We start from the raw sequence: 15364 nt of genomic DNA on the forward strand, positions 1-15364 counted from the left end.
CACAACTCTATATATATATATATATATATATATAGGAAATTAAAAAATATTACTACTAATTTTTATATTTAAGATAATACAATTGTCCATATAGATGGTATAATGAATGTTTCCTAAATAACAATGATTTACCCTAATTAAAATTTTATTACCTAACTTAAGACTTATTCTTATTGATATACATTACGTAATAATTATTGAGGGCGGCGCATTAAAAAACTATATATTCTGCGAATGACTATTCATCACAATTTAAAACTCCTGCCCTTTTCATGCTATTTTTGTCAATGTTTAGTAGGATATAAATATACTACCGATAGGAATTTCACATAAATCATAATTACAATCACAGATAGGATAGTCATGAGAGAAGAAGAGATGCTTGTTTCGTTCCAAACCCTCGTTCTCTCACAAGGGCGAGAAGAGAGCTTTAGGCGGGTGAACGATGTTCGAGAGATCATCGGGTACGAATTCAACGACCCGATGATCTTGCAGCAAGCGTTCACGCACCACTCCTACGAGGAGGGTTGCTCCTCGTTGGACCGTCTTGCGTATATTGGTGATGCGATTTTGACTTTTGCGGTCACCAAAGACCAGTGTGTTCTCTACCCGGATTTGGACCCGGGTATGCTGACCAGGCTCCGCTCTGCCAACGTGGACACCGAGAAGCTCGCACGTGCCACCTTGAAGCTCGAACTGCACGAATTTCTACGGCATAACATATTTTTACTTGAGCCCCAAGTAAGTTTTTTTTTTAATAATATTTGAAGTTTGAACATATCCCGAATTAGTTTAATTTTTTTATAAACTGAGATTTGTACCAAATTATACTTAATTGATAGTAATTGATTAAAAAAACACCAGTTTTTTTTATCCCCAAATTATTGAGTTCTTTGATGACGCGTTATTAATTTGGCAGATATTTGAATTGTTAGGCCAATAAATTCGACTTTTGTTTAAAAAGACACAAGTTGTTAGGGAATTCTTAAGTATTGTAGAGGTTGTTCATACTATTCCTTTCAAGTGAGAATGAGTCTCATTAAAAAGAAATACACTATATTTTTTAAATAGAAAATTTCTAATTTTAAGAGATGAATTTAAGAAATATAAATATTGAATTTTAGTAGTTATTTTATTTACTGTGAAATAAATGCGTAACGCATAGTATTTGTTTGTTGTATTTAGATAGAAGAATTTAGAGAGGCAATCGCGAAATATCCTTTGCATTCATCAGGTTTAATTGATGCCCCAAAAGTGTTGGCAGACATATTTGAAGCCTTGATAGGAGCCATATTTCTTGACTGCAAAAGCTCTTTTGACACAACATGGGAGGTACTTTCTTTCTACCAAAGATATTTTGTTCTTATATACATTAAATATATTGGATTCTGGTCCAAAACAAACTATATAAAAAATTAAGGGTCAAATTGTGTTTTAAAGTTCAAAATTGGTCTCGTATATTTGCATAAAATCGGTTCATATTTAACTCATTAATTAGATCAAAATGTGGTTGGCCAAAACTGTTAAATATGAACCAAAATATATTGTCTAAGACCAACATACTTAATTAATGAGTAGGAAGAAGGTTTTTTTAGTAAATGTACGAGATCAATTTTGGACTTTAGTGTTATTTTTAATTGTTTTTCAGGTAGTGAAGAAGCTGTTGGAACCGGTAATAACTCTGGCAACTCTACCAAAACATCCGGTTTCGCAGCTGCTAGAACTGTGTCAAAGCAGAAGGTTGAGTTTGAAGATGAGAGACTCGTGGAGAGACGATGGAGTTGTCGAGTTTGTGATTGACGACGCATGCGTTGGAAGAGCCGAATATAAAGCCAAGAGAGTCATTGCTAAGAACAGAGCAGCCCTCGACGCATATAACCACCTTAAACGTGACCTGACCTTGCTTTAGGAACGTGACAATCAATGATAACAATGAAAAATGTGGTGCATTTTTTTTATTATATGTATAGTTTGTTAATAGATCGTTAACTTGAATTCACAAAAAACAATGTTTATTGCTCTTTTAAATGCTAATCTCAAAATAGAATTCAACCTGATATGGCCACTATATTTGTTCATCTAATTCCAAACATTGCAAAACATATTTTTTTCAAATAAAAAGATGACCCTCCAAAATCTTCTACTCCATTTTTTCTTATTTGACATATTGGTAATATAATCTATTCAGAATTTTAACTTTCATATAGAAAAATGGCCAAATTTGTTGAAAATAAAAAAAATTAAATACCTTAAGATTTTCAAAACTTTTAATTCAAAATTTAGGTGCTAGAAAAATGATATCTATCGATTTAGAAAAAGGAAAAAGAAAAGAAATAGTATTCTAATGGGCCAAATTGTCAGTCCAAATCGATAACGGGTTTTAACAACGGGCTAAATTGTCAAGCCCAAATTGATGGGGTTTTTTTCTCGAAAAGCCCAGATCTTTCTCGAATTGCAGTTTACAATTGTTTATTTGTAGGTAGCAGAATTCGATTTCTTTTTTTTTTTGCAATTGAAATTTCAGCGATCAACGAAGTCTTTCTGTCCAAGAAATGTTGTGTATATATCATTGAATCTAAGGAATTCTAGTCGGATCGATCATTTTCTTTGTTTAAAAAAGAGGTTTTATTGTGTGTCTTTGCCTAATTGTGCAATGGATTTCGAATTGAGGAGGGCAACGGAGAAGCTGGAGAAGGAGCAAAGGGATAGGAAACAGAGGGCGAAGCTCAAGTTAGATAAAGAAAGGAAGGTTAAGCAGGAAGCCGCTCGTCAGCGGGAAGCCATAGAAGCGACTCAGCGGCAGCGCCGCCTCGATGCCGCGGAAGCTGAATCCAAGGTTCGATTTGATCTCCGCCACTGATCCTTTACTGCTGCACTTCTTTTAGGGTTTAAATTCGATTTGATTTTCAGTTGGTAGAGTGCTATTCCGAGGTAGAAATTTCTAGGTTAGTGAATTGCTGAAAACCTTTATTGTAATGTTTTGGATGTTTAATTGCTGCGGAATTTTAGTGAAATGTGATCTATTGTGTGTATGTGGAGATCTCTTTCCCAATTTTGCATTCTATAACAAGAAAAGGAGGAAAATGAATATTCTTTTGTGATGCGAGATTATGTTAGTATAATTTATAGTCTAGTGATTCTGTGATTGTATAGAATTCATGTTGGAAATTAGGATTTAGGAAATATATTTAGAAACTCTACGGTTCTTTCTAAATCAATAATCACATGTTTGAAGCGATTTTCTTTATGATTATGGATATGTTTCTATCTCAGGCTAATCAGCTAGCAGAGGAGAGCTCACTTGCTGGCCGAGGAGTTATGTTCTCTCGTATTTTAGAAGCCGTGCCTTATCAGGGCATCGGAGATAAGATCAAACTTCCGCCTTCCTGTTTCACTGAGCTTTCTGATCAGGGAGCTTTTGACAAAGGGCCTCTGCATTTCTCTCTATCGTTGATTCGTCCCGAGGGCGCTATGCACATAGATGGTGGTCATGAAGGAACGCCCCGGATTACACATGCTGGTGTCCTCGAGTTCACAGTCGAGGAAGGTTTTGTAGCTCTTCCTCAGCACTGTTGGAGCAATCTATTCCCGGATGAGGCTCCGGGCTCTGCTGCAGTGGAAGTGCGTTATGTTTGGCTCCCCAAAGGAACGTATGCGAAACTTCAGACTGTGGAATTCGGCTTCTCCGACATTCCCAATCACAAGGCGGTGTTGGAGACAAGTCTTCGACAGCATGCGACTCTTTCTCAAGGGGATCTCCTCATTGTCAATCATGGTGCACTGACTTATCATCTGCGTGTTCTCGAGCTGAAGCCTTCGCCGAGTGCATCTGTTCTGGAAACGGATATCGAGGTCGACATCATAGGTCCAGAGTCGGTAGATAACTCAAACCAGTATATGCTGAGGCCTCTCGCCTTGGGAAAATCGGAGCAAGGGGTGGTTGAGGAAGGGAAGTACATGTATTATAAGTTCTCCTTGGATGGAGAGACTTGGGAACGAATTTCTTCCAAGGATGCAAATGTTTTTGTTAGTTTGGAGACACAGATACAGGATGGAGACACCGACCTGTATGTTTCTAGGCATCCCCTTTTGTTCCCGACTCAGCACCAACACATGTGGTCGTCTCATGATTTGGGTTTGAAAGCTTTACTGCTAGGGGCTGAGGATCAGAACTTGGGAGTAGGTACATACACCATTGCTGTGTATGGCTACAAAGGGACATCAAAGTACGAGGTCTCAGTGAATGTTCAAGACGTTGCTACGCAGAGGGTGGGGCAGCATTCTGCTTCTTCAACCTCGTCAGGGGAGGTAGATACTGTGGAGTGCAGAAACTGTAAGCGTCATATCCCATCAAGAACAATTTCCCTTCACGAAGCCTATTGTAGTAGGCATAATACCATTTGCCAGCATCCCGGTTGTGGGGTTGTTTTGAGGATCGAGGAGAGTGAGAGGCATGTTCATTGTGAAAAATGCAGTAAAGCGTTCCAAAGGGAAGAGATCGAGAAACATATGAAAGTTTTTCACGAGCCGCTTCATTGCCCTTGTGGGATTGTTCTTGAGAAGGAGGAAATGGTAAGAACTAAGCTCTTTGCGTCTTGTTTTTAATCGTCTGCTCTTTGGCTTATTGTTTCGATTTCTTCTGTGATCTCTGGTATTTGCCCATTCCCATGAGATAAATCGTGCCACTGTTTGTGTCTATGAAATGTGCTGCATAGCTTAGCTTTATGATGGTAGATCACTGTACACCTCTCACACACCTACACCTACACCTACTGTCTCACCCACACTATATGATCCGAACCCCCAACCTATTGGTTGGAGGGCTTGTGTCTAACCAACTGAACTTCATTTCATTATGTAGTTAAGGCTTTTGTCTCACTCGTAGTGGGGTCTCATAAATGACTTGTTTCAATAACGGCATCACCTTTTGATTTGTAGCATACCAGATGCTATCCGATGAACGGAAATTGTTGTGGCATGATTCATGATTTTTTTCCCAAGAAATACAAAGAAAACAAGCTGTTGGATCTTGAAAAAAATCATGTCACCACAATTTTCCCTTTATCTGATAGACGTATATATTTTGCTACAATTCAGAAGGCGAGGCTGCAGTTAGACTACCTTGCATTGAACCCTGCATGCGGATCTTTGTCGAATATACAATGCAGGTGTTTTCCTTTTCGACCTGACTAATCCGATGTGTACTCTGCAGGTGCAACACCAGTCCTCGACTTGCTCCTTGCGCCTCATTACATGCCGGTTTTGTGGAGATATGGTTCAGGCTGGGAGGTCTGCTGATGATGCCCGAGACCGTATCAGAGGATTATCAGAACACGAGAGTGTGTGCGGATCTAGAACTGCACCGTGTGATTCATGTGGGCGATCCGTGATGCTCAAGGACATGGATATACACCAAATCGCTGTCCATCAGAAGAACTAGTCATCGTCGCCAACCCAACATAGGGTTGGCTTGTCCATGAGGCAGGTGGGTGGCTTCAGGTCCTACCTGGGATGATTCTGATATATTGAACTTATTTGTAAATTTGTACAATCAATATTTTATGGTTACTGCTAAACCTAAATGATACTCATTTTTTTTACCTCACGGGTAATTCTCCTACAATAATCTTTCTACTTATAATACTCCATTTCGTCCATGGAAATGGTCTTATTTTTTCATTTTTTTCGTTTGACTAAATTAGTCTCCTTTCTATTTATTAAATTTTTTCCTTAATCTCATATTTATTTTGTTTGTTTCTCTTCTATTTTATTAATAATGCATTAAAACTCGTGTTGTCTATGAATAAGACTATTTTTATTTTTAATTGACGGAGTACTGTAGTTTGTAATCTCATACTTAGTTTTAATATCGTATCAAACAAGTATTCAACTTTTCTATTTTTGTTGCAACTTAATAAAATTAAACATCAAAACTAATTAATTGCTGGACACTAGGGTTGTTTGTTGATCTATATTCCAAATTTCTTAAATTTTGGTACTGTCAAAGCTCAGCCTGTGCTTTTGAGGTCTTGAATCAGAGTTCATTCGAATGACAAAATAAATTATGTTTGTGTTGTAAGTGACAAAATAAATTATGTTTGTTGTCAACCTATTCTTCTAAGTTCGTGTTTTTTTATTCCAACCACCCACGTTCAATTAAAATGTCCGGCAACACTATGAATTAAGAAGTAAGAACTATAATGCTAAAGATGCAATAAGAATAAATTATATCATGATATGAAAATATTTATTATCATTAACTAAGCTAAAATAACTACAAACCATAATATAATAGAATAATCAACCCAAATGAATGAAACTAAAAAATGTAAATTTTATTCTATAATTAGAGATCCTAACAGTAATAGTGAACGCATTACTAAAATAACTGCAATTGAAAATAATTTAATAAAATAATAGATTCAGTTATCAACTACTGGAAAAAAGTATAAATAACTATAAACCCTAACTAAGAAGTACATAAAATAGTAACTAAACATTAAATTACAAAACAGATTAGGGGTTATAAACATAAAAAAAAATACTTAGTGATAAATGGAATGTGGTATTTTCACATCAGTGGAAGTGCAACGAGTAACAAAAACCAAAACAGTTCCAAATATGTAATACTACTAATTAATTCAAAAAATAAATATAATACATCTACATTTTATTAATTACTTCCACAATCTCAAATATTTGAATTTTAATTTATTATTAAATCCTAAACAACAACAAAAATTTCACCTTGCCAACTAACTCCATAAAAAACACTACCATCAATATTGTGTAATAATTTCCCACAATAAGATGAGTTGCATGAGGGGAGGTTGGAATAATTGATTGAACAATTACATAAAGCTCTCTATGATGATTAACTAAGAACGATGAAGAAGGAGCATAAACGGTAGAGCGGAAGCGTACCTTGATCTATAACGAATTGAAAGGCATAATTGTTTTGCAGCGACTATGGATCTTCCAAACGATCAGAGACATTCTTCGCAATAGTCTGCCGGAGATATCGAATGTTCTTCTGACGCTTGGGGACCATAACCCTAGCTTATATTTATATTAAATATAAACCCCTTTATTTTCTATTTGGTCTCTCATCAAATAGAAAATCTCATATGGTATCTACACTTATTTCCATAACAAATAAATACACTTTAGCCCAAACTTTAATCTTTAATAGATCACTTTAATTGTGTAACTGAAAGATGTCCATACACATTAAATTGGTCATGTGGAAGCCCAAAAATTCTAACAATCTCCCACTTGGGCAATACATGACACCAAATAAATGTGTACTAACCGAATGAGCGCTCAAAAGTGCTATCACATAGTGTATTCCCGAACAATCTTATTATCAACCATACCAGCATAGGACTAAAGAGGCAGTCACCATATTTTTTCATGATTAAACCCATCAGTAATCACATATGCAAATATAATCAACAACAGATCAATTATGGAGTGTAGCATGAAAATTTCATGCAAGGTGATCATACATGCCTATTTCCAACTGGTCCTCCCAAATTCTTAATGAGATCAAACCCAAACCAAATAACACAAATAATGGACAAAACATAATACTTTATTTCTGCAGAGAATAACATGAGTTTTATAACTGCGTGTTTAAAACACAATTTAGAGCAATAACCAAAATTACTCCCACTGAACGAAAGTACCCTTAAACAACATAACACCTATTTGGGCTACATGCACATGAAAGACCTTGAGTGTTAGTCCTTTAGTGAATGAATTTGCTATCAAATGCGATCCCTCATGCTCAATAGGTATTTGTCCATTCTTAACTTTAATTTACAACCAAGAAACTATGACATAGCAGAGCTATTGTCGTTTGGAATAGAATACTGCAGGGTTATTGTCACAACATAACTTTAGTGGTCTTTCAATACCTTTAACAATATGCAGCTTAGTGACAAAATTTCATAGTCATATTCAATAACTAGATGCCCAAAACAAGTTACGAATTTTGTTGTCGTGGCAGAAGTAGCTACAAGTGTTTGCTCAGCACTTCTCCACGAAATGGCTCCACAGCCAACAGACACACGTAACCTAAAATAGATCATTTACTGTATTGGCATCTAACAAAATCAGAATCAAAATGCCAAAAGATCTCTCCAAATGATCTGATTTTCTGTATGCGAGCATGTAATGTTTAGTTCTCTGTAAATATCTCATAACCCGTTTTGCTGCTTCCTAATGATCCATGTCGGGTTATTGAGATATCTGCCCAACATATAAACAATTAAAACCAAATTGGGTCTAATACACACTTGAGCACACATTAGGCTCTCAATCGCCGAATCATATGGAACCTTCTGCATTTTCTAAGTCTCAAGATTTATCTTAGGGCATTGAATGAGACTAGGTTTGTCTCCCTTAGTTATAGAGGTATTTCTTTACTTGCAATTATGCATCTCAAATACTTTAGACACTTTTTCAATATATCCCTTTTGTGACAACCGAAGAATATCTCGAGAGCTATCTTAATTTATTTCGATTCCAAATACAAAAGAGGTTCTCTTAAGATCTTTCACCTCAAATTTCTTCGAGAGTGATTCTTGGTGCTGTGCAATATTCTCCAAGAAGATGCATTTGCTCCCACTGAACTTGTGATACACACAACCATCAATAGCATTCTTTCTGAATCCAAATAAAAGAACTACTTTATAAAATTTGTAGTACCATTTACGAGAGTCTTAATTGAGGTTGTTGAGATTGACTTTAAATGACATCATCCACATGAGATTGAATGTTTACAACATTATTATCTTGAGGTTCTTAATTTGCTTCTTCTTCAATGATAGTAATTGATACCTGAACATTGTCAGAAGCAGTAGTAGGTGTCTATACAGACTCCTCCTCAGAAGTAATGTTCCTTAATACATTCTTCCCCCCAAACTCAACATCCTCAAAGAATACTATATATCTCGTCCCAAATTAGTTCATTTTGTGGGATCATAAAATTTAAAAATCCCTAAATTTTTCTGGATGACCAAATGAGAATATATATGCTATAGTCTTTAATGCCTCTCCCCAAAGCGAATGTGACAAAGAAGAATGATAAATCATACTCCTTCACGTATCTTTAAAAGTTCTATTTCGTCTTTCAGCTACACCACTCATTCTGTGCGATCCCGACATGGTGTACTAAGGGACGATCACTCTTCCGAATAGAGGACAAAAGGTCTTTGATATTGTTCACCTGAGCAGTCATTTCTATAGTAGTATTCGCCACCACGGGCCAGATTTGACTCTCTTAATGCCTTTGTTGAGTTGGAGCTCCACATCAGCCCTGAATATTTTGAACTTGTCTAGAACCTCAGACTTTTCATTAGTTAAATATAGGTACCCATAATGAGAACAGTCGTCTATACTTGATATAAAATATTGTTGACCATTCCATGAAACCAAAGGGAATGAGCCACAAATGTCCGTATATATCAATTCTAAGATGTCTATACCTTTGTCGGCACCTAATTTCTTATGTTTGGTCTTTTTTTATTCAACATGTAAAGCTTCTGAATCTGAAGTAACATAATTGAGCATACAAAGATTGTTATATGCACTTAAGGAAACAATGCCCACAATATTAAAATTATTTGAAGGAAGAACTTTACTATTTCTGAATGAACAAGAGAAACCAAATTTGTCCAAAGCATAAATAGAAACCAAATTCTGTCTAAAGACAGTACAATAGAGTATCCTTCAAAACCAGAAAAATTTCAGTCTTTAATAACAATCTACAATGCCCAATAGTCTATACTTCCACCGATTTGTCATATCACACATAGATGTATCTTTCCCCATCAATTGACTTTCGGTAGCTCAGACAGTCTTACATTGATAACCTTATGTGAGCAGTAGCACCAGAATCTACCCACTAAATATCATTACGGATTAAATCCAAATTAACTTTAAAACAGACCAAAGCAAGAATTGCACCTTTCTTTCCACGCCATGTGTGATTTTGATACAATTCTATTTTTTTTATATCCATATTACCACAAAGGAAACAACTATCATTATCCTTATGTTGTTTCTTTTATGATGAACCCTTATTTATAGTAGCATTCTCAATACACTTTTCTTAATGCCCTTTACTTTATTTCTTGAGATACTGACCAGATGTGCAACACCAAATGCACAAGCAAGTCTTTAGAATTCAAGCTTAAGTGAAGCAACGTAAGACATTTTCATAATGTGCTCCCTTATGTTGCCCTTGCCCTTATACTTTATTGAGATCAAGCATGCTTGTCTCAGCCTTAATGTTTTTCGCAAAACGTTCCTTAATTTTTGGCAAGGTATATTCACTGCCTTAGTGATATACTTAGATGCAGTTCCTCGAAAGGCTTCTAGGATGCTAAACCCAATTATCAGTAGACTTACGCGATTCGAGTATTCCTACTTCTCGTAGTTTCTCCTTTGATAAGAATTACTACCGTCCGTAGGAGAAGTAGGTTGCTCAATCCTTAGCGCGTAATCCAGATCCATGCTACCTAGAGCAATCAAATATAATCATTGCAATCCTTAAAATTAGACCCACTCAACACTAACATATTGTTCATGTTGGAAGAAACCGCAGAAGCAGAGGTCATAAATGAACAGAGAACAAAACCGAAATAATTGTCATGCTCACATAATAAAATTCAAACAAGAAGGTAACATCTCGAGGTACCGACACAACATCCATATCAAGTCTTTTGACAGTAATATGAATTTGTAATTGATAACCTCATCGTAGTGATCAGACACTGACAATAAGATCGGTCAAGTAGTGTCCACCTTTTGGCATCACACTACTCACATGAACACTGAATAATTATCACGTATTTATCACCACAGGTATGTATGTATTCTGTGCCAAACATTAATCTTCCTTTTGGCCGACTAACATCCCCATTAAAATACACACACACATACCGTCCTAACATTCGCAATAAAGAAATCTAAACAAGAGAGGTTACTTTTGCAACGTCTAGCTTTGACTAATCTACTTTGAACATTAGTAAAACATTACGAGGTTCCGAGTACAACATCCACATCAAGTCTTTTGACAGTAATATGAACTTGTAAATGGCAACTTCCTTATAGTGGTTAAACACTGACAATAAGATCCTGTTAAGTAGCGTCCACCTTTTAGCATCACACCACTCACAAGAAAACTGAATAATTGTCACGTATTTATTACCACAAGTATATGTGTATTTCGTGCCAAATATTAATCTTCCTTTTGGCCGACTAATATCCGCATTAAAATACACACTCATTAGTAGAAAATAAGGAACATGAGATGTACCCAAAAATTTGAATTTAAAAATAAAACTGAAAACCGAATATCAACACTCACAAGCGAGTCGTTAATAACTTTTCGGAATATAGTGGCTAGCCATCGAGACACTGGGGTCACATACCTTGCAAACTCAGCAAGTCGTTAAATCCTGACGGCCAGTCCAATAGTTCCACATAATTTTTCTAATTTCGAATTTTCCACAAAAATCGATAAAAATCCGAATTTTGATGTTCCCAATATCGAAATCAACAAACATAAACAGCTAAACAGCCAAAAGCAACATCAAAATAACTAAGCTAAATCCACAAAATACATATCCTAAGTTATCAACATGAAATCCGAACCACCGAACAAGGATATACAATTTGCAAATTATCAACATAACACATAATCATGTTATAATCAACATGTATACATACGTAAACATAAATTCTCAACTCATCTAAAGAATTGCAGTTGACCACCATCAAAGCAAGACAAACATGAATGAATTCTCAATTCATTCACCCAAAGCCTCGTAAGTTTATAATCGTGAAACTAAGAATTGAGAAATTATATTAGCAAGTAGTTTGACTTAATTTGTGTGCATAAAACCAATTCGTAAACCAAAAAAGACTTACCTTATGCCGTGTACATGAATTGAAATATCAATTCCTAAACCAAAGAAGTCAATTATGCAAAACATGTTTATACAACAAAGTCAATCATTCAATCTTGGTAAGTGTGCATAAACATCCACAATTAGAACTCTTCACAATATGAATTGAAATATGAAGAATCAATTTTAATAACTGAAAACAGATTCCACAACCACCGAAACGTAACATTGATTCAAACATCAAAACTCGATAAAGGAAAGAATTCATAACATCAACCAAAACAAACAAAAATTTTCGGTAACTGTACGGAACAAAATTCCCATAAAACTCACCAAGATCAAATGTTCTTCTGACGTCTGGAGACCATAACCATAGCTTATATTCGGTCCCTCATCAAATAGAAAATCTCATATGGTATCTACACTTATTACCATAACAAATAAATACACTTTAGCCCAAACTTTAATATTTAATCGATCACTTTAATTGGGCAACTGAAAGATAGCCATACACATTAAGTAGTCATATGGAAGCCCAAAAATTCTAACAGGGGATATAGATCAACCACTATCCCCAAAAGAAAAAAAAAATCATCAACCATAATAGCTAAACACATTTTATTACATAACTTGAATAACTCAATTAAAAATAGCCGGCAACCTTATCTTTCATACGGCGTCCCCGACGTCCGCCAGCAGCCTCCGCCCCATTGGAACCTTGTTTTTCGCCGACTCATCTTTTTCTTTTGACTTTTCTTTCTCCTTTTTCTCATCTTTCTCTTTGTCTTTCTCATCCGACTTCTCTTTATCCTTCTTCTCGTCTTTCTCTTTCTCCTTCTTCTCCTTATCCTTGTCTTTGTCATCCGACTTCTCCTTGTCCTTCTTCTCGTCTTTCTCTTTCTCCTTCTTCTCCTTACCCTTCTTCTCATCCTTGTCTTTGTCATCCGACTTCTCCTTGTCCTTCTTCTCGTCCTTATCTTTCTTTTTCTCCTTTTTCTCATCCTTGTTTTCGTCCTTGTCATCCGACTTCTTTTTGTCTTTTTTGTCACACTTCTTTTTCTTATTTTTATCGTCTTTGTCTTTGTCCTTCTCTTTGTCTTTGTCTTTTTCCTTATCATCTGACTTCTCTTTCTCATCCGATTTATCTTTGTCATCCGGTTTATCTTTCTCAGCCGACTCCTCCTTAGCCGGCTCATCTTTAGGAGTCGGCTCAGCTTGGGGAGCCAAGCCACCTTCAGCTTGAGGAGCCGAGCCATCTTTTGGCTCCATCCCCTCGCTTGCGGCCAAGGAAACTTTGTCCCCGGCCTCGGCCTCAAGCCCCGCGACATCTCGGGCAACATCTTGCGCTGACGACGACGGAAGATTAGCGCCGATGATAAGCAGCGCGGCCATTATTAAAAGCAGCGTCTTCGCCATGGTTGGCGTTTTACTTATTTTATCTATTTTTTTTACGTATAAGTTTAGTTTGTGTTTTGAATTTTCAACTTATTTTGAGAATTCCAAATCATTATATAGTGATGAATACCGTTGAATTATTAACGGAAGATTGCTAAGTTTAGTGGAGGACCATAATTCTAGGATGCTAGAGGTGTTGAAAATTCAAGAAAATGTAAATTCAAGAAAATTTTATGGAAAGAGAATATGGATATTCCATTTTTTATTGCCTAAATGTAGGTATTTTGTGGAGTATATTCATACCGAGTATACCGCGCAGCTCCTTCACGATGAAAAATCAAAGTTATGAAATACTAGTACATATTTATTTAAGTGATTTGAAGACATTGTGGTCTTGTGATTGGAAACTTTTATTAATACTCTCGGAGAATAAAATTATGCTAATTTAGTTCACTTAAGAACTACTCCCTGCTTACGCGAATAGGAGTTCCATTCTTTTCCTGTCCAGGTTTTGAGAAATGTTAAAAAAAAAATGGATAGAAAAATGTTAGTAGAATATAGATCACACTTGTATATACTTAATTTTAAATGATCTATGAGTGAAATTAGTTAATAGAATGTGAGACTTCTTATCATTTATAGTAATAATCAGCGGCGGACCTAAGCGGAGGCATTGGGGTTTCTTGGAAGTCCCAACCATTTTTTATTTTATTTGTATAGAAGCCCCAACCATTTTTTATTTTATTATGTATACAGTATTTATAGAACACAATACAACACATAATGTAGTGAAATTGGTCATCAGCCTCAACTTGCGTCGTAGAGGTCAGGTATCCGATTTCTGCTCCCGGCGCTGTTGTTGATTTTCTTACCTAAACCTTACTCCATTTATTTACATTATTTATTAATAATTAATTAATTTATATTATTTCACTTTAGTAATATTTGTGTAATTCTTCATGTGTATAAATATTATTATTATTATTATTATTATTATTATTATTATCAGATTTATAATCTAAAAATAAGAAAATAATTCTTTAGCTCTATTAATTTATACATATTTATATAGTACATGTGGATTATACTCCCTCCGTACCAGAAAACAACACATTATTCATATACATCATTTTATTTACAACTTATATGCAACAAGACCCCCCACTATTTTTTTTGATTAATCAAAATGCTCGAGCCAAGAGAAGCGAGCTGTGGATTACAAGTAGGAACAAAACATCCAAACAGCAGGAAAAGGAGCAACAAACTCCTCTCCAAACAGAGTTAGAAAAGAAAAACTACGACAAACAAAAGGTATGAAAAACCACTATCAAGGAGGCCGCGAAAAGCTTACCACCTAGCCTCAGGTTGACAAGAACCTGCCCACTTCCTGACTTCCTCCAAATTATCAAGAATTTGTCCGGGCAAGAAGGGAAAATCGTTACACCAACCCCGAGTCCACATGCCGAGGCGCCAAAACAATTTTTTTTTTCTCAAGCTCCCATTTCGGGTTGAGGCCTTGGAAAACAACCTTATTCCTGATATCCCAAACAGTCCAGGTAATAATGTAGAACTGGGACCCCTCACTATGAAAATCATGTGTCCGCCACTGGTAATGATGAACTGGGACTCCTATTCATGGACGGACTAAAATTGCAAAACATGACTCCTATTCGCGGATGGATGGAGTATAAATTAGATGGTATGTATGTACTTATTTGCTTAATTAAAATACTATTAATTCACACCGATTTAATTGAAGAAATGAGCAATTTTTCGGTATAATTACTTATTAGTTACTACACTAAATAGTTCAAAATGGAATTATACATAAACTCAGCATATCCCAATAAAAAAAGAGCAACTGGAGAAATCCGAAGAGCAATAAAAAAGAAAAATTAAACATGGTGGTGATTGGTGAGGTTGATAGATGAAACCATCGAGTTAGCAAATTAATTAAGGTGAAACCTACAACTACTAATAATTATTCTTCTAATAGAAAAGCGTTATCAAAGGGGGGCGAGGATAAATCTGCAGCTGCTAATTAATTAGAT

At 35.8% G+C, this 15364-nt stretch overlaps 3 protein-coding genes across 3 annotated transcripts; 2 read left to right on the forward strand and 1 right to left on the reverse strand.

Moving 5' to 3' along the window:
* The first annotated feature begins 355 nt into the window (after nucleotides 1-355).
* On the forward strand, nucleotides 356-2011 carry LOC121784015 (ribonuclease 3-like protein 3). The gene is made up of 3 exons (XM_042182194.1): nucleotides 356-741; nucleotides 1186-1332; nucleotides 1649-2011. The coding sequence occupies exons 1-3, from the start codon at nucleotides 364-366 to the stop codon at nucleotides 1907-1909; spliced, it is 786 nt and encodes a 261-aa protein (XP_042038128.1). The 5' UTR covers nucleotides 356-363; the 3' UTR covers nucleotides 1910-2011.
* Nucleotides 2012-2527: 516 nt separating this feature from the next.
* LOC121785000 lies at nucleotides 2528-5739 on the forward strand. Its single transcript, XM_042183321.1, has 3 exons — nucleotides 2528-2836; nucleotides 3274-4572; nucleotides 5213-5739. The coding sequence occupies exons 1-3, from the start codon at nucleotides 2654-2656 to the stop codon at nucleotides 5438-5440; spliced, it is 1710 nt and encodes a 569-aa protein (XP_042039255.1). The 5' UTR covers nucleotides 2528-2653; the 3' UTR covers nucleotides 5441-5739.
* Nucleotides 5740-12587: 6848 nt separating this feature from the next.
* On the reverse strand, nucleotides 12588-13334 carry LOC121784125 (protein PXR1-like). Its single transcript, XM_042182308.1, has one exon. It carries the CDS (start codon nucleotides 13332-13334, stop codon nucleotides 12588-12590), a length of 747 nt encoding a protein of 248 aa, XP_042038242.1.
* Between the last annotated feature and the right edge of the window lie 2030 nt (nucleotides 13335-15364).

The sequence above is a fragment of the Salvia splendens genome, chromosome 21 (genome assembly GCF_004379255.2).
Source record: "Salvia splendens isolate huo1 chromosome 21, SspV2, whole genome shotgun sequence".
In the NCBI taxonomy this organism is placed as follows: Eukaryota; Viridiplantae; Streptophyta; class Magnoliopsida; order Lamiales; family Lamiaceae; genus Salvia; species Salvia splendens.

Bases quoted from the DNA above. Each gene is read 5' to 3' on its own strand.
- LOC121784015 (XM_042182194.1), top strand. From the start codon at position 364: ATGAGAGAAGAAGAGATGCTTGTTTCGTTCCAAACCCTCGTTCTCTCA. The intron at 742-1,185 runs GTAAGTTTTTTT...TGTTGTATTTAG, and splicing joins TATTTTTACTTGAGCCCCAA to ATAGAAGAATTTAGAGAGGC. The intron at 1,333-1,648 runs GTACTTTCTTTC...ATTGTTTTTCAG, and splicing joins CTTTTGACACAACATGGGAG to GTAGTGAAGAAGCTGTTGGA.
- LOC121785000 (XM_042183321.1), top strand. From the start codon at position 2,654: ATGGATTTCGAATTGAGGAGGGCAACGGAGAAGCTGGAGAAGGAGCAA. The intron at 2,837-3,273 runs GTTCGATTTGAT...TTTCTATCTCAG, and splicing joins CCGCGGAAGCTGAATCCAAG to GCTAATCAGCTAGCAGAGGA. The intron at 4,573-5,212 runs GTAAGAACTAAG...TGTACTCTGCAG, and splicing joins TTCTTGAGAAGGAGGAAATG to GTGCAACACCAGTCCTCGAC.
- LOC121784125 (XM_042182308.1), bottom strand. From the start codon at position 13,334: ATGGCGAAGACGCTGCTTTTAATAATGGCCGCGCTGCTTATCATCGGC.